Source organism: Sinocyclocheilus grahami, unplaced genomic scaffold, assembly GCF_001515645.1.
Source record: "Sinocyclocheilus grahami isolate Dianchi unplaced genomic scaffold, SAMN03320097.WGS_v1.1 scaffold569.1, whole genome shotgun sequence".
Taxonomy (NCBI): domain Eukaryota; kingdom Metazoa; phylum Chordata; class Actinopteri; order Cypriniformes; family Cyprinidae; genus Sinocyclocheilus; species Sinocyclocheilus grahami.
In genome coordinates, this window is record NW_015505748.1 from 332,160 (window position 1) to 349,107 (window position 16,948).

The 16,948-nt window shown below is 35.4% G+C and overlaps 1 protein-coding gene across 1 annotated transcript in view; it reads left to right on the forward strand.

Annotated features, from left to right (window-relative positions):
• Nucleotides 1-962: 962 nt before the first annotated feature.
• Nucleotides 963-16,948, forward strand: part of myocd (myocardin) — a 63,664-nt gene continuing 47,678 nt past the window's right edge. The window contains exon 1 of the mRNA XM_016239574.1: nt 963-1,085. Coding sequence (XP_016095060.1) covers nt 989-1,085 — 97 coding nt within the window. The 5' untranslated portion in view covers nt 963-988. The remainder of the gene's footprint in view (nt 1,086-16,948) is intronic.

The window sequence follows — 16,948 nt, forward strand, 5'->3', positions numbered from 1 at the left end:
AAAATTGTCCTGGCTATTCCAAGCTCTATCATTGCAGTCAGCGGGTGTTGCAGTGCTTCAGTCCAAAAGAAGTTAAATAAAAAGCGCCCATCCATAAAAAATTGTCTCACACGGCTCTGGGGGGTGAACAAAGGCCTCATGTAGAGAAAATTTAAATCCATAATCCATAATAACACTTGCAAAACATTTGTTTTATTTGGCTTCACAAAATGTTAACTGATAGACTGGAGTGGTGTGGATTATTGTGATGTTTTTATAAGCTGTTTGGACTCTCATTCTGACGGCATTGTCTCACACGGCTCTGGGGGGTGAACAAAGGCCTCATGTAGAGAAAATTTAAATCCATAATCCATAATAACACTTGTAAAACATTTGTTTTATTTGGCTTCACAAAATGTTAACTGGAGTGGTGTGGATTATTGTGATGTTTTTATAAGCTGTTTGGACTCTCATTCTGACGGCACCCATTCACTGCAGAGGATCCATTGGTAAGCAAGTGATGCAATGCTACATTTCTCCAAATCTGATGAAGAAACAAACTCATCTACATCTTGGATGGCCTGAGGGTGAGCATATTTTCAGAAAATTTTAATTTTGGGGGGAACTCTTCATTTATGACAGCTTTGTGTGAGAACCAGGCTGAAATGTAAATTGTTATTTATTGAAAGTCTTGTTTGACAGCTGTTGTCACCATTTACGTTCATTTTATGAAGAGCAGCTTGAACATTCTGCTAAATCTTTCCTTTTATGTCCCATGCAAGACATGGGGGTGAATAAACAATTGTAATTTTTTGGTGAACGATCCCATGAACATGTTTGTCATCCTAAATGGTCTTGTAATGTTATAGTCGGTTTATGGATCCGTTGCGTGAATGTGAAATGATCTGTGGCATCCCTCACATGTTGAATATGACTGGGTTTTGATGTGTGTGTTTTGGCCTGGACAGACGGCAGCTGATTGGGACGCAGTGGGAGCGTGAACAGGGCAATGAATGCAGTGAAGAACAGTGAACAGATGCCAGATCATGAGTCCAGCATGAGGAAGCCTGACCTTCATCCCTGCTCAAACACAGAGCACAAGAACGGTGAGTGCATCATCACACCAGAGCAAAATCTAGCGTCAAAAAACTGAGAACACTTTAGTTATTGCATTGAATCTGTCTTACAAGTTGCAATGTCAAAATTTATACATTAGCATGGAAAACATTGCATGGATGCCACTTTTGACAGCAGATGAAGGACGATCGATGGAGGGCAGCTACTACTAGTTAACTTGTACAGTCACAATTCTTGAGTCTCGAGTAATTTTCCAGAAGTAACATTGATTATGAGTGTATTATATACTGGCACTTTAGTGTGACATTAAAATTCAGGTAACAGATGCAATGAAGTTAGTCAAAGTCAGTCATGTCAAATGCATTTCTCCAAAGTCCTTTTAAGACAAGTCATGTCACTCGGCGACCGTCTTTGAAACGCCTCTCGGGCATGCAAGTGCAGCTCCTATCTCCGGGACTTCTAACGGCAGCTGCAGTGTCGCGCTGACTTTACCGATTAGCGATTGGCTCTTTCATTCAGAAGGCGTGGCTTCCTGTGATTGAGTGGCCATATTGAGCGTTGCATTTTTCCCCATTCAAAACTATACGAGTGACACGTCTTGGGTATTCTATAGTCTTTGATTTCTCCAGCACAGAACGTTCTCCTAATGTTAGTGTACGGTTCTCATTTGATGACTTTTTAGGAACTAATTCCAACCATTCTTGCAATGCGCTTTAATTTTTAATAGCCAGAATGTTGCAACAGAATGTTGCATGGGTTTTGTGTGTGTGTGTGTGTGAGACAACCTAATGTGAACTTAAAGTGAATTTTAACTAATGCTTATTTTAAGTGCCGTATTTTTTTTGCTTTATCAACATGCACTGAGTAACGTTTATAGTCATGAAATCAGGGATGCATTTGAGATGCATGCATGCAACGTTTCAGCTGAACTATTGAGATCGGGTGACCTGAGATGGAGGTTAATAGCCGCCGTATATCTCGTGTTCTCTCTGCACATCACAAATCTGTCTGCAAAACACAGCAGCATACCTGCAAACAGACACACAGAGTACAAAAGTACATGGGGTCATTGATAACCTCATACCAGTTTATGAAACTTTATGACAAATGATTTAATCATTTTCCTTCATGATCTCGAAATGCGAATATTCCTCTTTAAGAAAAGCGTTTATTTTTGCCAATATACATACCAGGTAAATAGGTAAGTATGCAAAGCACGGCTCTGCCAAGAAGCTCCCCTGGCCAGATAAAACAAGATTGTTTGAACACTTTATTAGAAGCAGCTGATGACTAATCCATGCTGAAATATCAGCGCGCTCCGCTTTTCCACTTCATAGTCTAATCAAACCAGCTTAAATGCCACTCGAATCACAAGGTTTAGAGATGAAAGTATTTGCGGAATGCCGCGATACAAACTGTATTTTTAGAATGATGGATCCCTGGACTCCCAGCTCATTCTGAGAGAGAGACTCGGCTTCCCAGTTTTCCATGATGTCATGTGTGGCGTTTGGGTGAAAGCGATCGAGGGGGCAAGAGAAGGTTTGAGCCATTTGAGCTCTTCGGGTGAGTCTGACCGTGAAGATTTGTTGTGTATTTGCTTACATTGTTTGGGAATTGTAGCAACACACTTTAATGCTGTTAACAGAACAGCACTGTTAATCCTGAAGCTCAGTTCTCACATGCAGACATGGAGTGGAAACAGGCATTACATCACAGTTTGTCAAATACTGCAGCTATGCGGTCTTGTTAAACAAAAGTACGACTTTCAAAGTATGAAACTGGCACATTTTGTGCATTTGTTTTGGTCAAATAACCTGAGCGAGCTGAATGTAACCGGCCTGAAGATACACTCTTCAGCTCAAATGAAAATAAACATGCATGCATTCATCAAAACTCTAAAAATGTAAAATAAAAATGGGGATAGATCACCCAAATTCTCACAGGTTTGGAACGATATAAGGGTGTGTGAACGATGACAGAATGTTCATCTTTAGGTGAACTATCTCTTTAACTTGAGCTCTTCAGATCACTGAGCTCAAGCCTCAAATGGAAAGGCCGAACCATCCTGTGACGTGAGCTGATCGCTTTAAACTGTCACACAGATGCTGTGTGTGGATTTGTTTAGGATTAACACAAATCACATAAACTAAATACACAACACGTCCCTAAAATAATAAATCTCAGGTGTTGTGTACAGCATGTCAGTGTGTTGATGTGTTGAGAGGATCCACAGGATGGCATCATTCACACAGCAGTGGCTGCACATGCTAGCTTTGTTACAGAGATGACACTTCTGTTAGAAAATATTATGTCATTATGAAACTGCATGGCATTCCGTGGAATACAAAAAGAGATGTTTAGCAAGATGTTCAAGCTGCTCTTCCATACAAAGTAAATAAATGAATGATGTCAAGCTCCAAAAATGACAAAAAGCACCATCAAATTCACAGTAGTCGTCCATATGACTTGTGCAGGATGTTTCAAATCTTCTGAAGACCTTTGGTGGCTTTGTGTGAGGAATAATTAAAAATAAAAAAGTAAGTAGTTATTCACTGCAAAGCATGATAAAGAAAGTGTGTATGTGATTAAATAACAATGCAAATTTCAGTCTGTTCCTCAAACAAACTCATCTCATGAGCTTAAACTTCATTCATCTTATATGGAAAAGAACAGTGTGAACATTTTGCCTCACTGCAAAAAATTTTTTTTAAATCCTAACTTAGTATTTTTGTTGTTTTCCCGTTCAAATATCATTCTTACAAATAACAATCTTAAATGAAGATGCATTTACTTGGTAAGGAAAATTAATGTGATATGTCTTGTTTTCTGAATAATTGAATCAATCAGTAAATAAATAAATTTATGCTCAAACCCAGAAGAAATATCTGCCTAGTAAACTAGTTTTTTTTCTTCTGACCCCTTTGACAGATATTTATTCTTGTTATTTATGTTTTAAATTTTGATGCATTTTTTTAAGGAAACAATTTTATTCATTTAAGCCATTTTGCTTAATCGTGTATCTTGATTTAAGAACGTTTAGATATTTGAATTGGAAAACAAGACAAAAAAACGGAAGATGAAAACTTTGCAGTGTGAACATCACATTTTTTCTTCCATGGAAGAAAGAAGAGGTTTGGAACGACATGAGGGTGAGTAAAAGATGACCCATTTTTCATTTTGGGGTGAACTATCCCTTTAACTTTTCTGTTAATTGTCCCCAGAATGTGCATGTATTTTTATCTCACGATCAGTTTCTGGTTTCCTTTGCACTATTCTTCTGGAGCTGAAGAAAGGCTTTTTGTCAACAAACTACATATGCTTCAGATCATCTCAAAGTGTGTCTGTCCGCCGAAGTGCTACTGTTTACATTTTGTTCTTCCCATTAAACCATTGTTTGTTAGTTCATTTGTCAGCGAGTGCTGCTGCGGCCTAATAAAACAAAGCGTCTGACGTTGAGTGGATTTTCTGTGTTGTCGTCAGGCTCATTTGTCATTGATCTGAGGAACAGGCTGACTGACGTCATGATCAAAGCGAGACACGAGCGCTCATGACAGGACTGAGCACAACATCAGCACCGGGTTCCAAACACTCTCAAATCAACATTCTTTCCTCCACACTATATTTCATAATCTGCGGCGGCAAAACTCTTCGCTCTGCTGCTTCATGCAAACAGTTAGAGGAGAGGAAGTGAATGAGGAACTTAGGTCAGTTCCTATCAAACACACCACCAATCACACCGCAACGTCTGGACACACATGACTGCATTTGTTTCTGAAAAAGAGAAAAAAACTTTTGAAGTTGCTCGTAATTACTCTTCTAACCACTGATTAGGCTTTCTTTAGTGAATGAGTTGGAGCAGATTGCTTTGCTTTGATTTGTTTAGCATTTTTAGACATCATGATCAGATTATTATATTTTATTATGAATTATTAAATAAGAATTATAAGTTATTAAAATAAAGAATGAAGTAACTGTGTTCAGACTTTTTTGTGGAAACCTGGAATAAAAAATTAAAAGATCGTTGTAACTTTTTATCTCACAATTCTGACTGTTATTTTTTGCAGTACTGAGTTTACACCCCACAATTATTTTTTTCTTTTTTTCCTGCCACGGAATAAAAAATTCAAATGGTAATTGTGACATTTGATCTCACAATTATGACTTTTTTCTTTCTTCTGTGTTTATATCTTGCAGTTTGGCATTTATATCTCACAGTTCTGCTTTAATATCTCATAACTCTACATTTATATCTCATTTCTGAGTTTATATCTCACAATTCTGTTAATATCTCATAATTCAGAGTTTATATCCCACTGTTCTGAGTTTATATCTCATGATTCTGAGTTTATATCTCAAAATTCTGTTAATATCTCATGATTTTGCATTCATATCTTGTAATTCTGAGTTTATATCACAATTCTGCGCTAGTATCTCACAATTCTTTGTTAATATCTCATCATTCTGAGTTTATATCTCATGATTCTGTTTATAGCTCAAAATTATGTTAGTATCTCATAATTCTGCATTCATATCTTGTAATTCTGAGTTTATATCACAATTCTGCGCTAGTATCTCACAATTCTTTGTTAATATCTTTCAATTATGAGTTTTTCTCTTGTAATTCTTTGTTAATATCTCATAATTCTGAGTTTATATCATAATTCTGTGTTAATAGCTCATAATTCTCAGTTTATGTCTCACAATTCTGAGTTTATGTTTTGCAATTATGTGTTAATATCTCATAATTCTGCATTTATATCTTGTAATTCTGAGTTTATATCAATTCTGCGCTAGTATCTCACAATTCTTTGTTAATATCTCATAATTCTGAGTTCATATCATAATTCTTTGTTAATATCTCATAATTCTGAGTTGATATCATAATTCTGTGTTAATATCTCATAATTCTAAGTTTATAACACAAATCTTAGTTTATATTAATGTATGCATTTAGCAGACACTTTTATCCAAAGCGACTTACAGTGCATTCAGGCTATACATTTTTTACCAGTATGTTGCTATGTTTTTTACCAGTTTATATATCATAATTCTGAGTATATATCTCACAATTCTGAGTTTATGTCTTGCAATTATGTGTTAATATCTCATAATTCTAAGTTTATATCTTGTAATTCTGAGTTTATAATCATAATTCTGTGCTAGTATCTCACAATTCTTTGTTAATATCTTTCAATTCTTAGTTTATCTCTTGTAATTCTTTGTTAATATCTCATAATTCTGAGTTGATATCATAATTCTGTGTTAATAGCTCATAATTCTAAGTTTATAACACAAATCTTAGTTTATATATCATAATTCTGAGTTTATATCTCAAAATTCTGAGTTTATGTCTTGCAATTATGTGTTAAAGGGGTCCTATTATGCTTTTTCACTTTTTCAACTTTAGTTAGTCTGTAATGTTGCTGTTTGAGCATAAAAAAGATCTGCGAAGTTACAAAGCTCAAAGTTCAATTGAAAAGGAGACATTTTATTGAACAGAAATCACTTTTCAAAAACTACAACGGACGATTCGTTTGGACTACAACGCATATTTTCCGGGATTTGTGATATCACAAATATCGATGAATAAGACGAGATCTGGTTGAGCTGCACTAGAGAAGGCAACGAGTGTTATCACTATGTCTGAGACTCGCTAGCTTTCCCAAGCCAGATAAACTTAGAGTGGTTACAATCATCCACGTTTAAATTTATTTGATTTTGACGCAATATTTACACTGAAGCTCGCAGGCGGCTATGGTGAGGGGCGTGACATTTCCCGACCAGAGGCCGAGTGCTGCCAATCACAGCACACACTGGCCCAGCTAACCAATCACAGCACATACTGGCCCAGCTAACCAATCACAGCACATGTCGTATTTCAGAAGGCGGGCCTTTATACAGGAACTATTCGAGCCGTTCATGCCAGACTGGGGAGAGAGGTGTTGTAATAATGTAAAATATTTTAAAAATAATGTGTTTTTCGAACAACCTAGTATGAGAGCCTGTTCTTGTACACCCCTAAAACAAAATCAAGACTTTGTAAAAGAGCATAATAGGACCCCTTTAATATCTCATAATTCTGCAGTTATATCTTGTAATTCTGAGTTTATATCACAATTCTGCGCTAGTATCTCATAATTATTTGTTAACATCTCATAATTCTGAGTTGATATCATAATTCTGTGTTAATATCTCATAATTCTAAGTTTATAACACAAATCTTAGTTTATATATCATAATTCTGAGTTTACGTCTCACATTTCTGAGTTTATGTCTTGTAGTTATGTGTTAATATCTCATAATTCTGCACTTGTATCTCACAAATCTGTCAGTATCTCAAAATGATTTGTTTATCTCGTAATTCTGAGTTTATATCTCATGATTCTGAATATATAGGTTACAATTCTGACTTTTTTCAGGATTGCAAGAAGAAGAAAAAAAAGCCAGACTTGTAAGATTAAAAGTCGTAATTACCTTTTTTTCATTTTTTCATTTCATTGTTGAAATGGCTTTCAATACTTTTGTCTTGTATTGTACATATGAAGAAAGAGACCAGCATCTTAGAATAAAAAATACTAAGAAGGTACAAACAACACTTGCGGCTGAACTTCAAAGCTTTCTCTCACTTTCATTGACCCAGATAATAGCACGGGTCGCTCCTCGCACCAGGAATGGATCGGCTTTCCCTCTTTGTTTTATAGCCATTTCATGCGAGCCCAAATTTGACTTGATGCTATCAGGGACGAGAAACAAAGCGGCAGACGGCTGGAGGGAGAGTCTCTGACAAAAGGCTTTTTGGCCCTTGTGTTCAAACCAACACCTGCTATAAAATACTTACTTTTACAATCTGGAATGGGTGGAAAGCTGCACTGGGAATCTTTCATGTGAATTCCATGCTGATTTTGTAGCAGCGATGACTGAGAGATTATTATGCTCATCTGTTTGGAATTGCTGGTGAAGAAGGCTTGACACTTCTTCTGAATGCATGTTTTTCTGGAGCGTTCCCATTGATCCTAAACATCCTGTTGTGTCCGTATGCCGTTTTCCTATCAGAGATGATTTTGCCGATCCTCCCGAACGCTTCAGGCCGAGATCGGCACGAACTGTTCGCATCGCAATGTCCTCAAACAATGGATTTGTTTACTTCGAACAGTCTCACATAATTTATCAGCTAAGAAAACATAAGAAAGGGAAAAATGTATCGGAAGGAACTGCCAAGGCAGAGCTCTGATACTATCAGCATAAAATAAAAAACAAAAATCTCCAGCGTTTTCTCATTAGGCAACAGGTGGAATGTGCCGTAAAGCATTATTCTTCTGCAATTTATGCATGAAATTGCTCGTATGAACATGCATCGTTTCATTCAACCTGCTAATGAGGATTAGTTGATGGATTATGCATTTCACCTAATATTATCAAACCCTCATGCTCATAAACATAAACAGAACTGAAGAATGAATTTAGATAGAAAACCCATCATTTTTAATGGCAAATGAAGAATGTCGGCAGCTGTGTTTCTGCTTTTTCCCGGGAGTAATTGATATCACATTGAGTAAAACATTTTGATAACTATATGCTCTGGGGTTGAAAACATAACTCGGGCATCATTACTCAAATGCACATATGGCAGTGTTCACTGGACTGGACGTTGGTAGTTGATTTTGTTGTAAGCTTCGAAATATTCCTGGCCACAGCCAAAAGTTGTTCACCTATTAGGAATGTACAGTTGAAACTGGTTTGCAGCTAATATAAATACAGGCGCTGCTGCTAGAAAAAAAGCCCATCGCAAACCTGTCTCATAAACGCATTCACTCACGTGCCAAATGAGACGGATATGTGAGAGCATGAGCTTATAGTGCTGAAACGAATCGGTGACGGTGTGTGATCCTGGACTCATCTGCTGCTCTTTTAATCAAATATTAATAAAATATGTTCGTTCATTCATTCGAGAGTTCATTTCACACACTGTATTTACTGTGTGCATATTACTCAAATGAATATCTGAATGCTTAGAGATTTTTGTCATTACTTCAGCATATATTCTACAAACAAATAGTTAATGTTGAGTAATATTTCAGACAAATAAAAGTGATACTGCATAAGATAGGGTTAGGGTTAGATATTATGACTATTATTTTGTTGTTGTTGTCTTTTTCAACTTTTTTTTCAATTAATTACGAACAATGCATTACTAGTGCAATATGACCAAATACACTGTTAAAGATACAGTCTATCAAAACAAAACAATCTTTTAAAAAATTTGAGAGAGAGAGTTATTACATCATTGAGATACTTTTATCTTTTTTTTTTTATTTTAGTTTTTCTTAAACTTTTAGTAATTTTGTTGTGTGTTTATGTCATTTTTAGTAGTTGTTTAAAATCTGTCTATATAGTTTTTATTCATTTTTATTTCAGTTTTAGTTTTAGTTATTTTAGTACATCAAGTTAAACTAAATGTAAATGAGAAATGTTGACAACTGGCTATGCCAACTAGCTGAAATAAGACGTTATTGATGTTTTATTTTATTTTAGTTCAAGTAACAAATAGATTTTGTTTGTTTTTAATGGTTTTGATTTTAGTTTTACTTTTAGTTTATAAGAGACATTTTATTTGAAAATGAGATGATGTTCTAGGCTGCGTTTCCCAAAAGCATCGTAAGTCTAAGTTGATCGTAGATCCATTGGTGGCTGTCCACAATGTTTTTGGGAAACGCAGCCCTATGCAGCTCAGCCACTTAAACTTAAGGACCAGCTTTAACAGTTTTACGCTAATTAATGTGATAAATACTCCCTCAAAATGTTTAACAGGTTGTTTATGATCACAAACCCTTCTAGAGAAGTGTGTCCTGAAATGAAGGACAGTGGACAGAGCCAGTGTTTACTGTAGTGACTTTGGCCCTCTGGTTAGTTACTCTAACCTACTCTGTGATCTAATGCAACTGTTTTAAAGCTAACATTTAGACGGAGCAGATTCAGGCAAATCCACAACACTATCAAATAGCCTAATTCTTTCAGTGTTTACAGCAGCTGATAAGAGCTTTCAGCAATATAATATTCTCCGTCCTGCGCAGTCAAACCGGAAAACATGAGGTCATCGCATCCACTGCTCTATTTTTAGCCATTTAACGGCTGCATATTAAACAAAGCACTCAAGAAATTCAATTAAGAAAGCGCTGGGCCGCGCTGACCTGAAAACAAGCAGCGAGCTGCTTCAGAAACGCCGCACGGTGGCTAGCATGCGAGTGCAGCTTAAAGCTTGGATTTTGAGGCGGCAAAGATTAATGGGCACTATCTTTTTCCAGGTGTTGTATTGTGGATACTAGAGATTTGGGTTGTGAGTTTTACCAAGGGAAAAATCCTTTCCTTGGAAATGAAAACAGTAACACAATATACAGGCTTTATCCAGCTCAGCTGAGAGATGAACCTTCATTCCTCACAGCGCTTCTACAGCATCTCGACACGGCTACGCCGACAGATCAAAATCACCAATCCGCTCAGATTAGAGACGCAAATAACCATTATTTTGAGAATCGATTCATCTGACAACTATTTCTTCGATTAATCAGAAACAAATTCAAATATTATGCATTATTCAAATAATTGTATAAAAAATTAATGTGGAGCAAAACTGATTGTTTTGCATGATCAAAATTAGGAATCGGTTAAAAATGGGGCTGCAACTAATAATTATTTTGATATTTCTTTGATTAATCGGATGTCAATTCAAATGTTATTAATTATTAAAATGTAATATTTTTATAGGTGACATATCATGAAAATCTGACTATTCCAGGGTTTAAGTGCTATAATCAGGTCTCCGGTGCATCTACCAACCAAGGAAACGTGAAAAAGATTAACCCTGTAACTTTGTTTTGGGAAGCCTTTTTCTGCAAGCGTCTGAGAAAACCAGCGTGTCTGATCTCGCTCCCCTAGTGACGTTGCAAAGGGATCTCATTATAATATTACCGCCCCTTAATTTGTAAGTTTCCACGGTGCCGTCATTTGATTTCGCAAGCGACAACGGTGTACCAGCTCTAATGCCATGGTGAAAGTTTGAACAAAGCATGCTAACTTCTGACTTTGGCTGCACAGGCGAGCACAGAACACTATTTAGAGTCCCAGCCTCAGAGGAGACAAGAGAGCAGTGGGTTTATTGATTTATTTAATGTATATTGCTGCTGCCACACAGATCTAAAATAAACATGCGATTTATTTCCCAGCAGTTTACCTTCACAGACATAACCGACTGTTTTTGTAACTCATGTGTGTTTTTAACGTAAACTTGTGTGTGAATGAGAACTTAGGTTAGTCCTCACATGCTGTGACAGCCGCTTTCTGTGCGTGTGCTTCGGATGTGTGCGCTCAGAAAACCCTATATCAGAAGTTTAAACTCGTATGGTTTAAAACGCATGATTTCAGTGCGATAAACATGATAATCAGAACCAAAACAGATGCTTTTAGCAGCTCTGAGCTGTAATGGCTCAGCTCTATACTGAAAACGGGGGCAGGGAGCAGCAGCTCATTTGCATTTAAAGAGACAGGCCCGAAAAACAGCGTGTTTCTGCTTCCACTCAAAATAGGCATTTTCAAAATGATAATAATAAATGATCTGTGGAGTATTTTGAGCTGGAACTTCACAGTCACATTCTGGGGACACCAGAGACTTATATTACATATTGTAAAAAGGGGCATCATATGTCTCCTTTAAGGAAAAATAATATGGAACAAAGCTGATTGTTCGATGAGATCAAAATCAGGAATCAGAGCAGCAACTAATGATTATTTTGATAACCGATTAATCTGTCAACTATTTAATCTATTAATCAGATAAACATTCAAATATTATTAATTATTAAAATATAATACATTTATTTAAAAAAAATTAAGCAAAACTGATTGTTTTACAAAGTCAAAAGCAGATACAATTAGGACTGCAATTGACTATTACAATAATAATCTATTAAAATTAAAAAATGTAAAAAAATTAAAAATAAATAAAAAGTGAAGCAAAACTGGAAACTTTTTATGAAAAATCAGGAATTAGGGCTGCTATTACCGATTATTTAGATAATCGATTTGATTGTCTATATTTTTATATGTATTTCAAAACATACAAAAATGGTCCAAAATATATTTGCTAAAATATTTTTTCAAATATATTTTCTACCAAAATTACATATATATATATTTATTTTTTTTATTTTTTTTTTACATTTTTTTTTTAAGCATTTAAAAGTTTATTTTGCCCTCCGTATATTTTCAACACAATAAATTACATTCACATTTCACATTCAGAGAAAAACTTTATTTGTTGTCTCTAACACGTATGAATATATAAGACATTTGAAAAAAAAATCTTAAAATTATTAAATCATTCTAAATTTAGTTTTGACCGTAAAACTGGAAATGTATTTTCTTGCCCCTGAAATACATTTTAAAGTATATTTTGGTATGTGTAGGTTGAAATCTAGTATTCTCTCATTTTCAAAAATATCTTTCATTTAACTTATAACATATATTTAACATATATTTTGGCCTATGGGCAGCATGCAGACGTGATTAATTGATAATCAAATTCATTGTTGATATTTTCATTATAGATCACAATGTATTTAATGGATTAGTTGTTGCAGTCCTATAGTTCAGATCCAGCGTGTGTGTCATGTAGAGCCCAGTGAGTGACTTCATCTGCTGTTTTTGTGTGTGTTTTCTCAGTGTACTGTGACCAGAGCTGCGCGATTGAGACGCGGCCAAAAGCCTAAACGCTCGCCGAAGCCATCGACTCTAATTCACCAAAGATAAAAATAAACAGAGACATTCTTGGTCATTTCTTTATGCTCTTTATTTGAGATTCATTCTCTTTTGTGCAGCTCAGGCTGTACATCATGTTCTCCGAGACACATCCTTCAGCCTTTTTAGGTGAAATCCAGCGAAATCTAGTTTGGAGGTTATCAGAAAGCGTTCAGTGCTTTCATAAGACTGTGTAAACAGAGTGGCACGGGTTTGTGACTGCAAACAGACATTTCCTCGCAGGCCCAGATCATTCACATTTGAACTGCAGCCGTTTCCAAACATCTGAGAGTGAAATGCAAGAATGAATTCGCGAGCAATGCGATCCAGGTATGTTTGGGAGTGATAGAGAAGGTAAGTTAGAAGCACATGTTAATTTGAAGGGAAGCATCTGGAGATGATGATGATGATGATGATGATGAGGAACGCAGCGGTGTGAGCGAGGACGGCAAACACACTGGTTTAACACAAACAACAGCCCACTAATGTGTTGCAGCTTTGCATCAACAGAAAAACAGCACAAAGCTTTACGACTTTATTAGTCAGCCTTTTAATTCATCTCGCTGCCAGCTCAGAGACTCTCAACACAATACGGGACTTTATTATTCAATAAAGCAGCAATATAACCCACTTTACTATTTCCTTCCCAACACGAGAACATGCGGTATTTCTCTGATTTGTTGTTCTGCGGGAATCGTCATGTCGGTGGTGGTCCTGCTTTAATAAAGCCAGCGCGAAGTGTTCGTTTCAATAGGAGCCAAAGGCTGCATTAATAGAGGAATAATTGGTAATGCTTCATTTGAAGCCCTCTCCTCTCAAAGGCCATGAAGAGCTTCACAACATCCTGATGAAGCCTGGAACCTGCTGAAGTCAGCAAATCAAAATGTAATGCAAATGGTGTGAGATCGCATTGATTTGACCCGTTTATTGATGAAACCAAAAAAAAAACCAAAAAAACATTGTAAATGATATTGGTGCCAAGATACTACTATATATTTGAATCATTAAAATTTTTGTACTTTCTGTTTTAATTTTTGTTAAACTTGTAGTCATGTGTGTTGTCATTTGTAATTATTATAGTGTTTATTACTTTTTAACATTCTGTTTGTTATTTTAGTATCAAGTAATTATAATGAAATCTTTGTCTTCTCAACTACGTATTTGTATTGTATTTTTTAAATTAATTAATTGATTTATTCATTGAGTTTTTGTTTTAGTTAACTATAATAACCCTGATAGGTAGATTTTTTTTAAGTATTGTTTGATGATTTGTTGATTATAAATTTATATTAACCCTTTTGACCTAAGAAAGCACTGCTCATCTTTTAACCTTGGCTTACATTTGAACCTTTCACTCACATTGAAAATCACTAAAATTTCATACATTTATGAATGGAGTACAAAACGACTAAACATTCTTTTAACATTCCTTCAAATTCATATGAGGGTTAATATAGTTAACTATAACTGAAACCAAAATGAACATAGGTAAAACCATAAAAAATGTTACTTAAAATAAAATAAATGTTAACTGAAATAAATTAAAATTAAAACAAAAAAATCAGTTACTTGCCAAGACAACAATTTAATTCATTTTTACCTTATGTACTAAAATAACTAAAACTAAAATAAAAATATGAAAACCAAAAAAAAATATCAAAAACACAACAAAATGACTGTAAACTACTGTAAAACTGTAACTAAAATGAAAACAGAAAATATGAATAAAAACTATAATAGTATCTCAGTGACACTTTTTCTTAGTATATATTGTACATTTCAAGTCTGTTTTTCTGCAGCTGTAATTAGATGAATGTGATTATTTGTGTTGGCTTTCCTTTTATTTTCTTTTAATACTGTTTCATGTATTATTAGCTAAGTGAATATCTCATCAGATATAGGTTATGATGTGAGTAACGGCGGATCAGATTGTCATATGTGAAGGTCTCTCATTAGATGTGCAGGTCTGTGAGCGCTGAGCTGGATGTGGTATTCATTAAAGCGTAATGCGGTGAATCAATCAAACGCTGCCTTACATTTCTTTTGAAAGCTGCCTATCCCAAAAGCCAAAGCAAACACGGCAGATGGGGTCATATTTTGAAAGGTTTCCACTGACATACCAGCAGCTCTGGGAATCAGCTAGAACACAAACAACAAAATACCGCTTTCATATTGAAATTTCTGCAGGAGCCAACATCAGTTTTTGGGAAGTCGTGGCCTAATGGTTAGAGAGTCGGACTCATAACCCAAAGGTTGTGGATTCGAGTCTCGTACCGGCAGGGATTGTAGGTGGGGGGAGTGAATGTACAGCACTCTCTCCCACCTGCAATACCACAACTGAGGTGCCCTTGAGCAAGGCACCGAACCCCCAACTGCTCCCCGGGCGCCACAGCATAAATGGCTGCCCACTGCTCCGGGTGTGTGTTCACGGTTTGTGTGTGTTCACTGCTGTGTGTGTGCACTTTGGATGGGTAAATGCAGAGCACTAATTCCGAGTATGGGTCACCATACTTGGCCACACGTCACTTCACATCTATCAGACGGCATCAGCTCTAGAGAGATCAGACTTCTGTCTCATAACCAACCAACAGACGCGTTTGACTAATTACACTGACGAACAAAACATCTTAGTCTGCGAACAATGCTTTCTCATTTCTGAAGATGATGGAATGGAGCTTCAGTCTGTGTGTTTGAGTGACAGCACTGGCTCATCCAATGGTGTGTGTTTGTGGGCGGGGCCAAGCAAACACAAAACGTTGCCATATGGTTCGCATTTGGTTTTATTTTGGAGAATCAGATAATAACATTCTGGGAATGTTCTCTGTCGGTTCTTTATTTGCAACCCAAAACTAACCTTCCCAGAACATTGCAGATTTATTTATTTATTTTTTAATAACCTAAAGAGAGCCTATACAGAACATTATCCAATGGTTATTTTAGTTCCGCGGGTTATTTTTTAAATTTATTTTTATAACCATGTCAACTAAATTTTCATAACCACTAAAATTTTAGAAATTAGATCAGTCAAAATGTGTTTTATTATTATTGTTATTATTATTATTATCTCTAATTATTATATTATATTATTATTAAATCTAATTATAAGGATACAGGCAAATATTTTTAAAGAAATATAATGCTTTTGTACATTACAGTAGTCATGTAAAATAAATGAATAATTATTATAATTTTATTTACAGTACAACTATAGTTTGTATAACCATGTCAACTAACTTTTCATAACCATAAGCAATATTTTGCAGAATTCCATGACTAAAATTTGTATAAAATTGTAGAAATTAAATCAGTCAAAATGTGTTATAATGATATTATTATTATTATTGTTGTTGTTGTTTTAACTCTAAATATAAGGATAAATACATATATTATTAAAAATAAATATACTGCTTTTGTAAATTGCAGTTATACTATAAAATGCATTTTTGATAATTATAATTTAATTTATAGTTCAAGTTACACTACTAATATGTTTATCTTTTAAATTCATCACCTTCACATGTTCAAACCCTTAAGCTTTTAAAATGTCAAATGGTGAAACGCTGTAAACTTCTGTCCTCAAAAATGTTGGAAATGATGTGAATGTGTAAATAAATTAAACCCCACACACGGTGCTTTCCCAAATACTCGCAGCACGTGCAGTGAGTTACTGTGATCGGAGCCAAAAATCATCTTAAAATAAAAAAACGTGAACAAAACTATTGTAAAAAAAGAAAAAAAATCGATTTAAATATAGCTTCACCTGTATATAAATGTGCTTTGTGTCAAGTGTTTCTCATTGAAACTCAAAAGACATGTAAAACCAGTCTGCCATCAAGACACCTGTTTGTTTCATATAATCTGTAAATCTATACAACTATTTAAACTTTCAGTTGACAAGTAGTAATGAAATATGTTTCATTATATAGTGCACACTAGCAGTGTCTGTTCAGTGGACTGACTGTCTGTTGTCTCACAGTAATGGAGTGTTCAGAGAGATAAGCATGAGATGGTTCTGTAAAGTATGCGGTCAGTGAAACTCCACCTGTCATCATACTGGAGGTGAAAACACTGAACATATCACACATTCATCTGAACAGCACCT